Source organism: Mus pahari, chromosome 23 (assembly GCF_900095145.1).
Source record: "Mus pahari chromosome 23, PAHARI_EIJ_v1.1, whole genome shotgun sequence".
Taxonomy (NCBI): Eukaryota; Metazoa; Chordata; class Mammalia; order Rodentia; family Muridae; genus Mus; species Mus pahari.
In genome coordinates, this window is record NC_034612.1 from 34,344,442 (window position 1) to 34,364,810 (window position 20,369).

The window sequence follows — 20,369 nt, forward strand, 5'->3', positions numbered from 1 at the left end:
CCTATCCCTCCAGATACACAGCATCCTATCCCTCCAGATACACAGCATCCTATCCCTCTTCTGGCCTCCATCAGTGCTTATACTCACACAGAAACACACATGATAAAAAAAAATCTAAAAAATCCTTCACAACAAAATATTTACGCTGTAGATAGCTACCAGTAGATAATTAGTGTCACAGAGACATGTCACCTGTCCAATGTCTATGGTTTCGACTTTCTCTAGCTCATCTCCCTTACTCTTCGCACCCCTACGCCCCACACCCTGGGAGCAGACGCAAGGGCTTCACACATGCTAGAAACGCTCTACTATAAAGCTGCACTGTTGGCTCCAGTACTTCTGCTTTGAGGGAGAAGTTACGCAAAGCCATGGCTGTACGCATCTACTAGACCTGTGTGTCTGAATTTCCCTCATAATAGATTTATCAAAAAAAAAATTAAACAAATTTTTAAAAATTATTTTCCAAAGATTCATTTTTTAAATTTTATTTATATGAGTATAATATCACTGTCCTCAAACGCAGCAGCAGAGGACGTCAGATCCCATCACAGATGGTTGTGAGGCACAGTGTGGGTGCTGGGAATTGAACTCAGGACAGACCTCTGGAAGAGCAGTGAATGCTCTTAACCACTGAGCAATCTCTCCAGCCTAACAATTACATTCATATCGCAAACACGCACATAAAAATGACCTTTAAAAAATTAAATGGAAAGATCAACTTTTTTTTTTTAAGCTTCCATAAAAGAAATCAAAGTAAATCTCTTACCTGTGGAGTTGTTTGTTTTTTCTGAACTCTGTGCAGCTGTGGCTGGGTTATTGAACATATCAATCAGAGGACTGGTATAGGCTTTGACTGAAGGAGCAGGGGGCATCTTTGGTGAGTATTTAGAAAGGGTGTCATAATCTTTCCCAATCTGTAGAAACAATCTCTATTAGTCTAATAGTAGGCTGGGATGGTGAGAGAATAATGCAGATTTCCAGGATGCTTTTTACCAAATGGCAGAAAGCCCACTTTTCTAGTTGTGAATATTTCAAAAGTTTTCATTTAGAGAAAGAGCCTCACTATATAGTCCTGGCTAGCCTGGAACTGTAGACCAGGCTGTACTCAAACTCCGAGAGAGCTGCCTGCCTCTGCCTCCTGAGTGCTGGTATCAGTCATCATATCTAGGTAGGCTCCTTTTTTTTTTTTTTTGGTTTTTTCGAGGTAAGGTTTCTCTGTGTAGCCCTGGCTGTCCTGGAGCTCACTCTGTAGAGCAGGCTGGCCTTGAACTCAGAAATTTGCCTGCCTCTGCCTCCCAAGTGCTGGGATTAAAGGCATGTGCTACCACTGCCCAGCCAGTAGGCTCCTTCTTAAGCGCTACTTGGCTACAGGAGTCTACACTCGAAATAATTTTTTGAAGGAATTTTGAACGTATTATATTAACTTGTTTAGCCCATAGCTTTGATGGCAATCAGTTTATGGCTAACCTTGTTTCATATACGCACTCACTTAGATTTGCAAGTCAGGCCTGCATTATGTTGAAGCAATTCTCAGTTATATCATCTCTTCTTCTTTTAGAGAAAGGTCTAATGTGTAGCCTAGGCCAGCCTCAAATTCACGATCTTCCTGCTACTGTCTTCCAGGGACTAGATGGCACCAGAGCTTTCTAGTGTGTTCTCTCAGATTTCTACAGCGCCATCAGCGGGAATAACCTTCTAATGTTGGAATATAGTAACAATGACATCTCTAAAGCAAAGGTAGCATGGCCAAGCAGAGCAGCAAACATCTGCAGTCAATTCTAGTTCTAAAGGGAGCCGGAGGCTGGGGAAGGTTAGGAAGGAGGGTCTGGGATAGGGAAGGAGGACCCATAGTGTGTCTATCGAAGTCCGTCCTGGTCCTTTGAGTCAGTTTGAACTAATGCATGCTAGTAAGCATGCAGAAAGGGGACTGATCCTACCATCTTGCTTCTCTCGATCATAGGTGATGGCTGTGGCGTCCCGGACACTGGGGTGGAGATGGGCGTCTTTATCTCTTCTATCATGTTCATGATTTTCTCTGGGACTTTTGTGGCATCACAACAGGTTTCCTGCCACCGGGGCAGCTTGGAATTAAGTAATTCTGCAGACTATAAATACAGAAGAAACAAAATTAAAGGCAAAGGCTCAGTGTTATAAGAGCTGATAAAGACTACTTCAAATAGCATCTCTACTGACATCTTACTGATTTGCCACCAGGTGTGGGGCTCACAGTCTAACTCAGCAAGCAGTTTAAGCAACTATAAATATCTCCTGTGTCTCGGTTGCTGAAGAGGCAGGCTCTGGACCTAAAGGAACTTACCTGCTTCCTCAGCATGAATACAGAACTTCCAGGTAACACAGGACCATAAATGAGTGCATGGTTAGTGTGTGTGTGTGTGTGTGTGTGTGTGTGTGTGTGTGTGTGTGTGTGCTCACGCGCTCATGTATATCTCAAAAACAAACAAACAAACAAACAAACAAAAAAATAAAGCTATTCAAAAACCAAAAGGGAAGAGGCAAGCAACCAATCTGAGTCTTTCATTTTCTAGATGTCCCTGGAAATGACAATTACCATCTCCCCACCAGTCCTTCTGAAATCAACACGTGTACTGTGGTAAGAGGCCCAAGAGTGAAAGTGTTAGGCAAATGAATCAGACTTTGTTCCAGGAAGTCCATCTGTGGGGAAGAGCCTGCACGTGGAGAGGTGGCTGGGTGAGCAGGTAGGAATCTATGCTAGGAGCGCTCCTGTCACCATCTAACAGGGTTGTACAGTTGACAGCTGGCAGCACAGAGAGACAGATGGGCAGAGCTGACACTGTGCATTCTGGAGGCTGAAGCTGAGGGGCCATTCCTGCCCCCATAGCCTGGCTCGGCTCTCAATGAACCGTCTTTGCAGGGCAGCACTCTGGTCTGACAACGAAGCAGGGCTCCCTCCCTGAAGCTGCTTTGCATGGCAACAGCACTAGTTACTCTTTTGCAAGCATACACACTTCTGACCCTGACACACTAGGGAGTGGGGGGACTGAGGACCACCTGCTAGCACTGGCTAGAGAAAGGACTAGCATACCCTATTGGCAACAAGGGGAATCCTGCCTGCAGCAGCTTTCAGAGAACTGAAGATGCTTCCAGTACAAAAAGAAGCAGGATTGGTCTGTGCTGTTCCACAGCGTACTACTGGGACCCAAGTAAATCTAAGAAAGACACTGCCAGTAACTAGAGCTTCCGGAAGATAGCCCAGGTTACCTCCTGATATAGTGGGGCACTGCCATAGGAAGAAAACTCAAGGTTGCTTGCATCCTCTGCAGCTGTGACCCTGTCATTCTGCCGCAGCAGGAGGCCCTCAGCATGGACGCACACGTGCAGGAAGCACACATGCAGGTACTCAGCAGTGCTGACTCAGGTAAATGCACCGTGGGCATCTACGGATGCATCTACACCAGGGCAGACACAAAGGCGAGCACCGAAGACAGCAGTTCTTTTTCACTGTAACCGTTTAGACCTTTGCATATCAGATTTAGGAAGCTGCATATTCAAGTTACAAAACTTACAGAATGTGTGACACATGCACAGAAAAGGGCGGGGTTTTCTCCCTGAGGAAGAGTTGGCTTATGCTCTTGCAGAACTTCCATTTCGGAACACTGTCTTAAATCACTTGCTTGTGAACAACAGTGAGTGTTTGACCTCAGTCATGCTAGCTTGGGATGCTTACAAAGTCTCAAGAGAATTAAAAGGAAAAAACAAAAGAGGAAGGGAAACGGAGCATGCCGTGTAAGTGTTGCTGGGCTCTAACAGCTGCATCTGTGAGAAGGCAGGAACCAAGCCAGCCGTTGTTAAGGTGGTTGTTAAGGTGATCATAAGTGAGCATTGTAAACAAGAGTGAAAAATAACAAAACCCAACGTCGTGATGGGTGTGAATGAAGAGGGGCGTCTGTGGCCTTGGGTAGAGTGGCTAGTGATCCTATATATATCCTATATAGATCCTATATAGATCCATGTTCATCTAGAACCACCCAGAGACTGGGGCTAGTCAAGAAAGTGACACTCAGGACACACAGGAGTCTACAAAAGTTGACTTTTTTTAGATTGTGCCTTTTTGTTTTTGAGACATAGTTCAGGCTGGCCTCAAACTCACTATATAGCTTAGGATGACTTTTAACTTCTGACCTTCGTGGCCTCACTTCCTGGGGATCGCTGGTGTGCACCACTAGCCCTAATTTATGAGGTGTGCTAAGGGATCAGACCCAGTGCACGCCGGGCAAGCTGAGTTACAACTGCAGCCCCAAATCTGTCGTTTTTTAAAAAGGATTTGAAAGTGGCTATTTGGTCATTCGTTCCATCTGTACTGTGATAAGGGCCCACTGCTCACCTGTGCTACTCTGTAAGGAAAGGTGTGCAAGGACTTCGCGTGCAAGATAAAGCCTCCGGCACACTTAGTGCAGTGTGTCGCACACTCACCTGCATGTGATAGTAGTGTATGTGACTGGCAAAGCTGCAGTGCTTGTCCACCAGAAAGCAGAAGCGCCTTTTTTCCTCAAGCAGTGCTTCTTTGCAGCCATCGGCAATGAACTTCTGGATCTCACTCTGGCGAGATGTAACGGTCTCCACATACTATGGAAATAAACAATAGAGAGATGACAGGGGGCACCTGATTGCTGCATGGCGTGACACTTCTCCACTGCCACCTTTATACCTGCTTAGTTTATTATGGAGTGAACACTAAATGCAGATTAAACACTGCACAAAATATGTGTAAGCTGGCCTGAGAGGATACTGCCATCATTAAGTCACTGACTCAGGCAGGGATGGTCCCCACGGAGCAGCTGTCCTAATACATCTCTGTCCTCTAGGGGTGACCAGAGTCATCTTAGAAAGCTTCAAGCTTGATCACAGCTCCAGGTGCCAGTCCTAGGACTTCACCTGAGCCCCATTTTCCCGTGGTAAGAGGAGAACAGTGAGGCCTCATGTGGTGATGCACACCTTCAACAGTAGCACTTGAGGGCAGAGGCAGACAGGTCTCTGTGAGTCCTGGATTAATCTGGTTTACACAGAGATCCTGTCTCAAACAAGCAAGCAAAGCAAGCAAGCAAGCAAACAGGAGGGACAGCCATGCTGATCACAAGGGTCCCTGAGGTCCTTCCCCCCCACCCCCGAGTTAAGGGGAGATGCCAGAAGTACCATGTGCCATGACCGTAACTCTTTTTTTTTTTTTTTTAAAGATTTATTTATTATTATACATAAGTACACTGTAGCTGTCTTCAGATGTACCAGAAGAGGGCATCAGATCTCATTACACGTGGTTGTGAGCCACCATGTGGTTGCTGGGAATTGAACTCAGGACCTTCGGCAGTAGCACAGGACAGGCCACAGGGCACAGCTGGCTGAGGTGAGCCTCCCCTTAAGCTGTACATTCATGACTGACAGGGGAAGACATTGCTGAAACGCTCACCTCGATTTCTTTGTGTTCATATTTGAGTGCGTTTCGTCCACCTTGACTTTTTCTTCTGATCTTCTTCAGCTCTGCCTGAGATTTCTCCAAAGAATCTAATTTATTCCTGTGTTCTGCTTGATACCTTTTCAGAGTAGCCTGTAAGTTAAACAACGTCTCACTGAGCGCTGTACAAGCTGTCTTGGGGTCGCCTTTGCTCACAGTTGCACTGTGTGTGGCTGACTGACCCCCAATGCCTCACACATTCGGCTCCATCTGTGACTTGAGAGTGACGGCCATACTGTTCCCATATCTACACCCCAGAGGACCCCCTCCATTCAACTTGAATCCTTAGGACAATGTCTTTTCTTTTGAATTCCCTTGTTTCTCAAAGGTTTTTACACACTGGGTATTCAGTGCTTTGGTGAATATACAACACACACACACACACACACACACACACACACACACATCCAGGGTGGATGAAAAGCCCACTCACGTTCATATACTTTACATCAAGTTCTGTCTTCTTCTCCAGCTCATGGATAATCTCCTTATGGAATTTTTTGAACTGTTGACAAAATGAAAAAAATTAAAAAAAATCATATCTTATTTGAGTTGTAGGCAATATTTTAAAAAATACATTTTTAAAATATAACAAATGCCCACTTACATTTTCATCAAGAGTCTCATTGAGTTTCTTGTGGGTGCTAGAAATCTCTATGAGGACATGGCCTGTGAATAAAACCATAAGGGGAAGCCATTGTGAGGTTTTGCAAAGGTATAAAATAGAAACACAATAGTGGAAGCAGACAGTACAAGGCTGTCCTCAGGGGCTTCACATATTAAACCCCAGGACGAGTAGAGAGGGATGGACCCCAGGGAAGGCGCAGAGGGATGTCTGTGAACTAACTCCCTCCATGGTACGAACGCCTGCTCTGTTCTGGGACTCACCCTGGTCTCTCTATTTTATTCACTCCCTCAGACAAATCTTGTATATCTGATTTAACTTTTCAAGATAGATTTTGGTTGTTTTTGTGTTTGCATGAATGTGTGCCCATAAAGGTCAGAAGAGGGCGTCAGATCTGGAGTTACAGGGTCATGAGCCACCTGATGGTCGGTACCAAGGAAAACTCAGGTTCTCTGCAAGGACAGTGCTCTTATTCACTTATACACTTACACACGGAGCTGTTTCTCCAGCCCTGTGTCTGAACTGTGAGTTTATGTTACAAAAGATTAACTCAGTCACCACAGTAACTAATTATAGGGACAGAAGATTTATTTTTATCTAATCCCCAGAGTAATTGACTATCTGATAACCACGGAGAAAATCACCCTCTCTCTCTCATTTTATTTCCTGTATTTGTTTCGGAAAACACCAGCACCAGAGGGGACTGCAGCAGAGACAGTGCTCTGCCTCGGATCTCCTGGGACGATATGGAGTCTCTGGAACAGAGACTACTCCAGGGTAAAGGACCCCCCCCCCCAGCGGGCAACATGGTGACCACCTGGTTTGCAATGCCAGCTCTCATACAGGTGGGGTCTGTGCTTAAGCTTTGCCACTTTCCTCTGATAAAGGAGGACAAGAATTTCTCTGTCAAGCCACCTGCCTCAGAAACCACACAGGTCTTATGAATACAAGTAGGAAACTAGGAACTCATTTGGGATGGCTGCCACTGCCCTATGAAACCACAACAGGATATACTGGTGGACTGCTTGATAGGCCAGTAGCTAGACCCAAAGGGATTTGTATGGCAACCTGGACAGCTGTGGATGAAAAAGGATGAGACAGGAAGCCCCCCTGGAAGAGTAAGAGAAAAGGAACAATGAGCACAGAGCTCATGGCTTCCAGTTGTCACTAGTGCACAAGTGCCTCAACCACACTTAAGGGCATTTGTGGAATCTGCTTCTCAGACTTGCCAGCCCAGCCCTGCTCCTCCCTCATCTTCCATCTCAGAAATGCAGTGTGCTCCCAGATTTGGGTGTTCCACGTGTAAGAGTGAGCTCACCGGCACCATGCCTCCTAATCCCTCCTAACCCCAGCCAGCCAGTCATGGTGGGAAACCTCTCACCTATGTGTCATGCCCATGACGAGTCATTTACTGTGCACTGGGGCCACTCGGGAAGAACATGAACCTTACTCACCCACATCTGTGCCTGTCCTACCCTGAGAAGATGACAGGCACTCTGGACGAACTGAAGTCATAGACATGTGCTTCCCAAGTCCACTCAACAGAAGTGGAAGATGGCCCCCACGCAGACCCACCTGGCTAGGCCTCTTAGGAGTCTCCTCCACTCCATCCCTGTCTGGTGCACTCCTCACTTCTCTGGAGTAGGTTCTCTCTTGGGTCAACTTTACATGGTGCCAGAGGCCTTTCTAAAAGCAAAGGCCAAGCGGCCTCCCTGTTCTCTCCAGTGTCCCAGATAAAACAACCTGTGACCAATAAGGGGAAGGCCTCCATAGACAAGTGCTGCGTAACCCTGAGTATGGTGGCCACCAGGATCCAAGGACACGCATTGTCCCCTAAGCTAATGTGCCGGATGAAGGAGAGCTATGGCAGAAAGGAGTCAGGGTTTTTAACCAATCAGGTTCATTAGCTCCCCACCCCAATGATGCCAGCTAAAATTTCCAAAAGTCACTATAAAAAGACAAGCTAGACACTCACAAGAGACGTCTGCAGCCTGGCCAAGAATATAAGGACATTACTATGTCCCTTCAGATACGGAAACATTTGGACTTACTTTAAATCTATTTTGAACCATAAAAAAAAAATCCCTTGTTGGAGATTAAAAAAGCAAAAAACAAAATACACTTCAATTATTTGAAAACTAAGCACTCAGTTCTTGGCAAGTCACATCTTCTTAGAAAAGAAAATGTAAACTATTTTGGCTGAAACCATCAGGATTCTGTTGGAAAGCAAAGTGGTCACATTTCTTCCTAACGTGACCCTTCTTGAACTGTGTTTCCGCAGCCTCACTCCAGTGTGGACCGCAGAGCACTGCGCTGTGAGCCGAGCACAGCTCTACTCAGGACAGCTCACCTCCTGCCGTTTCTGCCCCTCAGACAGATCAAGTAAATGGGCCATTCACAGTGGTGGGATGGGGAATCCTGGCCTGGTTAGTCTTGGCCACCGAGGTCTGTGGAATTCCAAAGCTGACCTCCCAGGGTAAGTCCTGAGCCCTTGGTTTTAGAAAACTGACCAAAACACGCCTTGGTTGTGACTGTGTAACCCGCAGAAGGGCACCTTGAAACGGACACAAAACTACCTTTAGGTTAAGTCCACAGACATCTACTCTCCGTTTGGGCAAGCGTTACTTCAGGAATGAAAGCATTCCGCTCTATGCGGTTCTATGTCCCATGCTCTAACCGATGTTCTCATGAGTTATACTTGAGAAGGAGAAAGGACAGAGGACACCGAGGGAGGAGCTGAAAAAGCCCAACCCAGACTCAGACAGCAGTATGGAGTGCATGCCCCAACAGGAAGCTATGCTGCAGGCTGCACCAGCCCTCTCCTTTCTCCTTTCAGGTTGAGAGCCAACATCTCAGGAGGAAATTCACACCATTATAGCCACATGACTCAATCTGAATAAATTGGATTCTTAACAGGGACAATAATAGGGAATTTATTGTTAAAATTAAAAATCCTCGCAGTGCTGTAGATGAAACTTGTCATGTGGGCAAGTTCTGTACTGAGCCACAGTGCTGGCTAAATCAAAAGGATTTAGGTAAAACATGGACACAACAAAACATTTCAAATTCGTGAGCTCAACTGAGACAGTGCTCAGAGTGCTCATAGCAACGGTGGCACACAGCAGTATTACTCCAGGTTTTAGGAATATAATTTAAACAATACTTTGTAACAGCTATGCATGTGGCTGGTAGGCAAAGTGACCTTAAAATGTTAAATAATAAGACTTAAAGAAAATAGCTGGTCAGGCTGGAGAGATGGCTCAGAGGTGCTGGCTGACTGACCTTCTGAACGACATGAGTTCAAATCCCAGCATCCACATGGTGACTCACAACCATCTGTAATGAGATCTGATGCCCTCTTCTGGTGTGTCCGAAGACAGCTACAGTGTACTTACATATAATAATAAATAAATCTTTGGGTCGGAGCAAGCGGTTAGGCAAGTGCTCATCTACTGAGCTACATTCTCAATTCCTACTAGAGGTTCTCTAACTGTTCTTTGACACAGGCTCTTGTAATATAGGCTGTCTTCAAACTTACAATCCTCCTCTGTCTACCTTCTAAGTGCTGGGATTACAAGCATGCACCACCACACCCAGCTGGTCTATTAATAAGCTTCAGTGAGATAAGTCTTTACCAGTTCACGGTAAGAATGTGGAGGAGCCAGATGGAGCCTGCCAAAGACAGAGGCAGCAAAGAACACATGCTGAATTCAGGCAGACATTTAAAAGGAGAGAGAGAGAGAGAAAGAAAAACCAAGCCCAGTTCTTTCCATTTATATCTGGTCACAGATAATTACAACACATTAGTTATTTCCAGAGAGGACAGAGTAATGGCTGAGTCACATGCTACTTCCTACATGCTACTACAAGTGGAATCAGAAAATAAAATGACGGTGTAGAAGCCAGCCTACTACTGGCCTGAAGTCATATTGTGTGGACTGAAGTGAAAATGACCAAAAATGTCACTGGGAAAATGTATAGTTTTTCTGGGTGGTTTTCTTTGCATGTTTTTGGTTTTGTTTGTATGTTTTTTTTTGAGACAGGGTTTCTCTGTGTATCCTGGCTGCCCCAGAATTCAATATGTAGATCAGGCTGGCTCAGACTCCGAGATCCACCTGCCTCTGCCTCTGCCTCCCGATGCTGGGAATAAAGGTGTATGCTGCCTGTGCTCTGTTGGCTTTCCTGACAGTTTTTTTTTTTTTTTTTTGGGGGGGGGGTCCGAGACAGGGTTTCTCTGTATATCCCTGGCTGTCCTGGAACTCACTTTGTAGACCAGGCTGGCCTCGAGCTCAGAAATTCGCCTGCTTCTGCCTCCCGAGTGCTGGGATTAAAGGCGTGCACCACCATGCCCGGCTTCCTGACAGTTTTATAGGTAGCAAATGTGATGAGGAGAAACTACAGTGGGGCTAAGATGGTAAAGGCCTTGTTGCCAAACCTGGTGACTGAATTCAATCCCCGGGATCCAGTTGGAGGAAGGAAAGAAGCAACTCCTACAGCTTTTCTTTTGACTTTCACATGTAAAATAAATAAAGTGCAATAAAATATTAATCAGTATGGTGAAGGCAAAAGCAAAGCCCACAGATGTGCTGCTGAGCCGACAGGCGTGTGCTGAAGATGCACAGCACCCACCCTAACCACAAACACCAGAGCACACGCAGGATCATCTCCTGCCTTTAAACAGGGCTCTTAGTCCCTGGAGGCAGGTAGTGGCTCTCCTGTGATCAGCACTTCTTTAATCCCAGCACTTGGGAGGCAGAGGCAGGCATATATCTCTGAGTTCAAGGCCAGCCTGGTCTACAAAGTGAGTTCCAAGACAGCCAAGGCTACACAGAGAAACCCTGTCTTGGAAACAAACAAACAAACAAACACAAAACCCAAAAATCCCCAAACCAAACCAAACCAATCAACCAACCAACCAAAATCCCATCCAAGGAGCTAAGCAAATGAGCAGCAATAGAAGACAAATCTCACAAATAGCAACATATCTGTGCAACAGAGCTTAGCTGGGTCTCATTCTTGACTTAACCAACTGAAGCTACAGCTCCAGTTAATGTCTTGTAACATCATATAATTATTCTGCCAGTGTTCCCCAAAATAAACAAATAAATGGCCCGGAGGGGTCTGTCACAAGAGTCAGCTTGTCAGATATGGGGCATTTTAACCTGAGCATCAAAACAGTGAAGGGCAGCAATAAATATAGTTTATAGCATTAAAGGATCTGCCAGACTTGGGAAATCACCATTTTGCCACCATCATAGGAAAGACTGTTAGAGCAAAAATCACTAACAGGTGTAAAGTTAGGATGAGGAATAAGATAAGATTCTTGTTAACAGAAATGTTTTTATAAATCCAAAATGAACTGGAAAGCAGATAGTGCCTTTATGTCGAAGACGAGTAGAAAGTGACCAGTGTGCTCACAGTTGACACTCACCAGATACAAAACTGCTTGGATAGGACTCTAGCGAGGACAAAGATCTGGCACCTAAAATACCTCGAGGTCCTGGTCCAGACTCAACCTCTGCTTAGCATTTATAAAACAGGTTCACAGTACCATACTCTAACTGAATGAAATGCATTTACCTACTTACATTTGTGTGTGTGTGTGTGTGCGCGCACTTGCATGCACACACGCACACATGGAGGTCTGAAGATGACTTGGTTGGCGTGCGTTCTCCTCTTTTACTACGTGGGTTTGGAGATTGAACTCAGGCCAGCGGTACAGGCTTTGGCCCACTGGGCTATCTCAGTGACCCCTCATTTACCTATTCAGTTTTGGAGGAGGGAGAAGAGGAGGAAGGATGCAGATTATGTCGTCCCAGTCCTGGGGAGTCCAGTGCTGGTTGCTGGAGATAATGGAGGGATAAGGAGGTGTACCGGTAGGTGAGTTGATACCTAAGCTGTACTTAAAGTAAAATCTCTAGCAACCTCCTCCTTACAAAGTGTTCACAGTCAAAGACCTGAAAGTGAACCGTTCTCCAAGTCAAACAGAAGTTGCAGCTACAGGCTGGAGAGATGGCTCAAGGGTTAATTACCGTTCTTGCAGAGGATCTGAGTTCAATTCCCACGATAACCTCCTGTAACTCCAGCTCTGTGGGAATCTGAGGTCTCTGACTTCTGTGTGTATCTACACTCACATACACACACACACACACACACACACACACAATTAAAAATTCCTTTTAAAAGGGTGCAGTCAGAATGGGGAGTGGTCGCACACCGTAATCTCAGAATTCTGGCGGCCGAGACAGGAGGATTTTTGAGTTTGGCACAAATCTGAGTTATATAATAGGATTGTGTCTCAAAAAACTGAAGAAAAGAAAAGATAACTATAAACCTAGACTTTCTTCCTTCTTCTTGGAGGTGTCTCTTTTAGACACTGGACAAATAAAACTTATTTTTTGATAGCTGGGTGTTGGACGTGCACGCCTTTAATCCCAGCACTTGGAAAGCAGAGACAGGAAGATCTCTGTGAGTTCAAGCACAGCCTGGTCTACAGAGTGAGTTCCAGGAACAGCCAGGGCTACACAGAGAAACCCTGTCTCAACACCACCACCACCCTAACAAACAAACCCAAAACAGAACAAAACCAACTTAATTTTTGTGTCAGTCTAGAATAACCTGCCCACAGGGAAGTAGCTTTGCACAGGAGCCTGTCAGAAGCCGCTGCGGATCTCACTCAGGAGCCCAGCACTGCTGGGAAGGAGGAGGAGGAGGCAGGAGACAGCAAGGCTGTGGCTGTCATTCCCCACACAGAGCTCAAAGCAGGAAGCCTCGGACACCGGCAGGGCAGGTCCCAGCCAGGCCCACCTAGGGTGTTAGTATAACTAAGGAGTCCCTTACTTCCCGGAGTTTACCTTGCAGAGCTCCAATGGTTACATTCTGTAACGATAGAAAGAATCCCCCCCCCCCCCAAAGCTTCCAACCACAGAGAGAGGCAGCCACTGTGAAATAAGCCCAGAGCCCTGTTGTAGCCCTGTCAGAGAGACTGGCCTTCACGCTGCAGCAAGGAAGCCTTTTCTGACCTGGGACCAGCAATTACTCTCAGGGCCTCTCAAGCTTTCTCATAAAGGTCAAAGAAAGGCTAAGAAGCTCTCCCAGAGGTCAGACTCAGGGTTGCCTGAAACGTCCACAGAACAACCCGAGATTCCCACTGAAGATAAAGGAAGGAAGCTTCCCTTCCCAAGACTTTATTACCCAAGCCACCAACAGGGAAGGAGCTGGGTTACCAGTGCCAGACTCCACTGAGGGGAATGAAACACAGCCCCTGACACAGTTACAGCTACACCCAACACTAAATAGATCCACTCCAAGCTAGATCAAAACAAGGACTTACAACAAAGGACTATCTTCCACTTACCTGGTATATTATATTCAATTTTCACTAACAAAGTAGACACACTAAGGAAAAACAGTCTGAAGAGATAAGGCAAACACCGGACTCGGGTATGGTGGAGATTTTGAAAATGCAAGACGGATTGTAGAGAGCTGTGAGCAATCGCCATTACAGGATGGCGTTGGCCTTTGTTGTTCATAACTATAAACAGTTAATGTGTGCAAGTGCAAGGGTGAATTCGCGCCAAGTCACGACCCATCCCGGGGTGTACTTTTGAAATTATGAGCAAGCAGCCAANCAGGTGCAGACACGCCACACTAAGACATATATAAGCTGCACCATTTCTGGGGCTCGGGGTCTTCCTCATGATGNAGCAATAAAGCTTTGCCACAGAAGAATCCGGTTGTCCGAGTGTGTTCTTGCCGGCGAGATACAGCTCGGGACAACAGATAATATAGCTGGATATAATAATGCACACCGATAATCTTAATATTCAGGGTGAGACAGAAGGGCTTCCAGTTTGAAGACAGCCTGACCACACATTAAGTTCTAGACTAACATGGGCTATACAGTAAGAGTCTGCCATAGTCCAAAACAAAAAGACTAAGAACTTGAAACATCTAGGCAGCACCTGCCTTTAATCCCAGCACTCAGGAGGCAGATGTTCGAGTCCAGCTTGGTCTACAGTGCGAGTTCCAGGACAGCCAGGGATATACAGAGAACCCCTGTCTTAAACAAAACAAGACAACCACGCAACCAACCAACCAAACCCCTCACACAAAGAAACCCAGCTATGATTAACCTGCAAGGATGCTCCAGGGAAAACGGAGAGGCATGTAAGAACAGACATGTAAGAGCAGAGGAGCAACGTACTCAGACTCAACTCAAAGGAATAATCAAAAACAGGGATAAAAACAGGTGGAAACTGCCTCGGACTCTCTGGCTTTTCAAGAGTGGCTGTAGCTGAGGAAAGATATGTTACTACAACCCTCTGAAACTGACACACAAAGAAAAGAATGGAACAAAAGAACAAAATATCCAAGAACTGTGAGCAACATCCATAAAGGGAAAACCAGGGAGAGAAAGGAGCAATAGTGTGGGAGACTGTTTTCCAAATAATGACAGATATTCATTCACTCACAGACCCTGGAAGCTCAGAGAACACAGAAGAGACACCGAAACACCAACACCTGTGTATATCATACACAAACTGCAAAATACCAAAGATAAATGTCATTCTTGAAGAAGCCATAGGGTGGGACACACCAAGGCTGGAGAGGAACCGGATAAGAATTACATCAGACTTCTCCTCATAAACCACATAAGAGAGTATAAAGTGGGCCATGGTGGTGCAAGCCCGAAATCTCAGCACTTGGGGTAGAGGGAAGAGGATTGCAAATTCTTTATAGCTTAAGCTATGTAGTGCAACCTGTTCCCCTTCCCCTCCACCAAAAAAAGGGGGGGGGACCAGCAAACTAGTATGGAAGTATATAACTCTGGGGAGGCAACCCCAGTATTCAAAATATTTGAAGCAGGACTGTCATGCAAAGCTAGCTGAGCTATGAAGTAAATGGCAGGCCAGCTAAGGCTTCATGAACTACAAATTACCAAAGACTGTAAAAATCTAAGAGTCCCAAGACTCACCAACCTAACTTATCTGGTAAAATTATCCTCTAAATACATAGAAAGCACACAGACACACACAGACACACGCACGCGCGCACACACACACACACATACACACACACACACACACACACACACACACACACACACACACACACACGAGCAGAGGCTGGAAGTGTCATCCGGGTTGCTGATGTTGAGAAGCGGCCCCTCTGCTTTGACTCCTTTCCCCATCGTGGTTACAGTACAAAGCACTGTGAATGACGGCAGCCGTCAGGGTTAGCTGCCAGGGGCATGGGTGTCTTTATTTTACTTTTTAGGGGAAAGCAGTTTTATTTTAATGTTATGGCCTCCTCCCCACCCATCCCCTTTAAGGGATCTAATTGCATTGGTTAAATGCAGCTAACCAGTTTTTTGAATATGCTCTCTAGCCAAGTCTAACTTTAGACACTGTAGACACTTGATTGTTTGAACCAAAATGGGAGCATTAAATAAATATCACTTATAACATTGTGACTTTGCTGTCAAGTGTAGATTCCTGCCCCCCCCTTACCCCCAAAAGACGAAGAAAAAGCTTGTGACCATTCTGTATGGCTTGTCTGGAAACTTCTGTAAATCTTATGTTTTGGTACAATATTTTTTCTTATTATAAGAAAACAAAAACAAAAAAACAAAAACCAAAAAACCCTGTCTCAAATTTACTTCTCCCCAACTGTCTCCAGTTAAAATGATAAATGACTGCACAATCCTATCAGGGGCAGGTACTGAGTAGCTCCCATCTGTGGGTAATGAAGCAGTCACTACAGTACCTCCAAGTTGGAAAGGAGAAACTGTTAAGCCCCTGTCAGTGGACGGAAATGGCCTCTGTCTTCTCTTTGTCTGTTCTGTTTCTCTGTGTAACCACCACCACCCTGGGTGTCGTGGAACTTGCTTTGTAGACCAGGTTGGCCTTGAACTTACAGATTCAGGCACTGGGGGTAAAGGTGTATGCCACCACACCTGGCTGTCTTCCGGGTTTTCAGTCGTGTGAAAGAAACGTGCAACGTGTTTCAACAGAAACCGTACTTTGAGTCTTCACTTTCGGTCTTTTGCTGGGCTAGGGTACATGGCATGGCACAATACTTCCTTGTGATATGGGGCGAGGGTGGAAGGTCAGGACTGAATCAGTCATTCAACCGCAAGGGGAAACACCCAGGCATGGATAACCTTAAATGTGCATTGTTCCGAGAAGGGACGGGGACTGCGATCCCAACTGCATGGTGCTCTAGCAAAGGAAGAACTTTAGAGACAGTAAAATGATCAGTGCCAGGGGCTTGTGGGTAGTGACTTGTCGAGTTAACAGAATGCAGCACGAACCCTAATGGAGACTGAAGTCTTTAGTGAATGATAGATTACCAATACTGTTACCAGTTACTCTCACAGCCAGTCTCACAAAGCAGCATGTTTGAAGTGAGGGGCCTGGGTCGGGGGAAAGAGGGTATATGGACAGAGCTCGAGGACTACTGCTTCTGTAAGGCTGAAGCACTAAAAACAGGCTGGAAGGGAAAAGAAGACAACGTCAGTTACCAACAGCCCTCTGGGGATTTTAAAATCAAGTCTCAGTAAGGTATGGAACGCAGCAGCAACACACCCCAGACCTACAGAATGGAATATTAGGGATCTAGTGGTTACCTCACTGACAAAATCAGGAACCAGTTTTAAACCAGAAGGGTTTAGGAGACATTTCTGTCACTGGCCTGATAAACTGATTCTGAAAGCAAATCGAATGTTATTTCCCACCTGGCTCTTGATTAACAATTAGCCTACCTGCTGTCACAAGCATAGCAAGTTAAACACAGGATCTGTGATAATACTTAAGGTGAATTTCTTTATTTTTAAAAAAGATATTTATTTATTTATTTATTTATTTATTTATTTATTGTATATGAGTACACTGTAGCTGTCTTCAGACACACCAGAGGAGGGCATCAGATCTCATGGATGGTTGTGAGCCACCATGTGGTTGCTGGGAATTGAACTCAGGACCTCTGGAAGAGCAGTCAGTGCTCTTAACCACTGAGCCATCTTTCCAGTCCTTAAGGTGAATTTTTTATTTAAAATTTTTTTGTATGTATGATGTGTCTATGTATGTGTTCATGTGAAGGTAAGCATATACAAGTGGAGACCAGAGAGCACCTCAGGTATGGAGCCTCACCTTTGCACTGTCCGAGAGTCTGTTCTTTCTCCGTTCTGCATATGCCAGACTAGCCGGCTCTGGAGCGTCCAGAGACTCTCTTGTTTCTGCCTCTATCCAGCACTACCATATCCAGCCTACATGGGTTCTGGGGAATCCAAACTCAAATTCACAGAGCCATCTTGCCGGCTGAATACCTCCAGTTGGATGTTAATGTACTATTTTCACTTCAGCTAAAATAATAGGTTTTTTTGGTTTTTTTTTTGTTTTGTTTTGTTTTGTTTTATCGTATGTGCCATGGATGGAGGCTAGAGGGTAACTTTTGGGAGTCCGTTTTCTCCACCACCTTTATATGGGTTCTTGGGGATCAACTCAAACTCAGGTCACTAGGTTTGCATGGAAAGTGCCTTGACCCACTGAGCCATCTTGCTGGCCCAAAAGAATGCTTTAATTTATTCAAGTGTATCAACTGTATATCACATTGAAAAAACTTATCAATTTTGTTTTCATATAGAAATGATAAGCAATTGTTTTCTTTACAGCTTAATATAAAATACAACATTAAAAGATTAGTGTGTTCCACAAATAACTTCAAGTAAGGTGAATTGAACATTAATGATTCCTTCTTCTTCTTTACTGAACTACATCTACCGTGATGCTGATACCAATGAAAGCAGTTGTGCACCATCAATCGTGAATGAAGTGACAGTGGCTCATTTCTGATAATGTAGTCAATTAACTGTAGACATTTTTTAAAAAAGAATTATTTATTGCTATATATAAGTACACTGTAGCTGTCTTCAGATGCACCAGAAGAGGGCGTCAGATCTCATTACGGATGGTTGTGAGCCACCATGTGGTTGCTGGGATTTGAACTCCAGACCTTCAGAAGAGCAGTCGGGTGCTCTTACCCACTGAGCCATCTCACCAGCCCCCGAAGATTTTCTTAAGATTACAGAAGGACTCTACTGAGCGTGAGACCAGGTCAGACCCTGAGCTTGGGATCCTGACTTCTAGGTGTCCTTGGTTCAACTCTGAGTGGAGAGTTCATGGGGAAGGGATCGGGTTATGATCCTTCACTGCCAACCTGATTGGACTGGAAGCTCTTCTCTGGGTGTCTGCAAGGACGTTTCCAGAGAGTTAATACATCAGGAAGGCTCTGACCTACTTCACAGATTAATCCCTTGGTGGGCGCATACTGTGATGGCATCACTGGGAGGGAGGGAAGAGAGAGAAGCAGGCCCAGGAGCATGCGAGTAGCTCTTGTACCTGGGCTGAGTCTGAGCGTCTATCCTGGCCTGGCTGTTCTCTCCCTTTGCTGCTTCCTGCTGCCATGGTGTGCCTACTCTGCTCTTTACACCTTCTCCTTCATGACTGACTATCCCCCATCACTCCTGAAAATAGCAGCCCAAGTCAGGAATTCCTTCCTTTTACATTGTTTTAGAAATCTACCAGCATGATGCACAAGTACCTAACGCAATACACACAGCTGAAGTGATGCTCAGGATGCGGGAGGCAAAAGTCTCATCAGTACCAGAACACTCTGGATTGGTGAGATCATGAGATGGTTCAGTGGGCACAGGCACTTGCCACCAAACGAGATGATGTGAAGACTCACATATTAGAACAGAACCACTGATTTCTACACGCATGCCATGGTACGCTCATATATGTATGTACAGAGACATGTACAAAAATATAAATGTAATAAGAAATTAAAAATACTAGAGCATTTGAATTTATTCTAAAGATAGAATTGTGAAAGGCTGGGCAGTGTCATGGAGGCACACATGTAGGCTAAGGATTGGGCCAATCCTGGAAGCTATTTCAGTTGAGTGAGTGAACTACATAGGAGGCAAGGCTAAGATGGCTAATTGCCTTTCTAAGGTTCCACTAGAAACCAGCCAGTGCCCTGGCTCCTAGACACACACAGAAGCCCTGAAACATGTAGAACAGGGTTCACAATGGCTGTCTGATCTACAATCTCACTGGAGAGAGGCCTTTCAGAGAGGACCGGCTCCCGGGCTTGGCTGAGAGGCATACATAGCTTGTCCTATGGAGCAGGCTGAGCCCGTGAGACTTGACAGAAACCCCTCCTTTGACCTAGTGACAATCAAATGAGAAGGCCATAGAAAAATGACTGTGACACATTGGGGCCCTCAGGAATGGCCACATATATGATCCAGGGAGGACCCAGGAACTAGCTTAGTTAGTATCCCGGTTGCTGGGCTGGTGAGACAGGGCCGCCCTACTTACAGGGCCTGCTCACAATGATCTCCAAACTCAAGTTTCCAGTGGAAGGCTCAACAATCCAGTCAGTGTAACAGGCACCCAGTCATTCTCCTCACGTGGTACTCAGTGGACCAGCCAGCAGATGTCTCCTCCTCCACCACCATCCTGCCCCACCTGGACTGGCATACCAGTCATATGCCGTGATTCCCCATTTCTACCTTTTACCATTTATTCTTCATTCAGAAGCCAGGAAAAGCCTTTACAAATCTATGTCTGGTCACTGCACTCCCAGGTTCGTCATCTTGAGAGCCCACACCTCCAACTCAGGTTGAAAGGCCAATTCTTCCCTGGCCCGCAGCCCCATGCCCTGGCCATGTTCCTACCCCCTTCATCTAAAGTGCTCACCCCCTCATTTTCCCATTGCTGAGGACAGGGACCCACGTCTGCTACAGCCCCAGGACCTTTATACTTGCTGGCTCTCACTGGGATGGTTGTGTCAGACATCTGCCTCACAATACACGCATGGTGCCTACTGCAAGCAAAAGCAATTGCACTCCATCCTGTCCTCATCTGTCACCTGACATGTCACACCATGTGTTTATTATCCACTGGAAAGTCCCCGGGGAGGGGAACTTTTGTTGTATTCATTTATCCTCAACACTAGAACAAGGTTTACTAGACAACAGATGCTTGTTTAAATAGGAAAAGAGGGGCTGGGAAGATGACTCAGGGGGCTAAGAGCACTGCTGCTTCTCAGAGGACCCAGGTTTGATTCTCAGAACTCACAACTATCCATAACCCCAGTTCCGGGGGATCCAACAGGCGCATGGCACACGTACATGTGTGTATGTGGGCAAAACGCTCATACGCCTAAAGCCAAATAAAGAAATCT

At 45.6% G+C, this 20,369-nt stretch overlaps 1 protein-coding gene across 1 annotated transcript in view; it reads right to left on the reverse strand.

Moving 5' to 3' along the window:
- Window positions 1–20,369, reverse strand: part of Baiap2l1 (BAI1 associated protein 2 like 1) — a 93,051-nt gene that overhangs the window by 16,766 nt on the left and 55,916 nt on the right. Inside the window, exons 4-9 of the mRNA XM_021187068.2 lie at window positions 6,096–6,157; window positions 5,922–5,993; window positions 5,444–5,581; window positions 4,453–4,605; window positions 1,938–2,105; window positions 767–914 (exon numbers count right to left, since the gene is read on the reverse strand). Coding sequence (XP_021042727.1) covers window positions 767–914; window positions 1,938–2,105; window positions 4,453–4,605; window positions 5,444–5,581; window positions 5,922–5,993; window positions 6,096–6,157 — 741 coding nt within the window. The remainder of the gene's footprint in view (window positions 1–766; window positions 915–1,937; window positions 2,106–4,452; window positions 4,606–5,443; window positions 5,582–5,921; window positions 5,994–6,095; window positions 6,158–20,369) is intronic.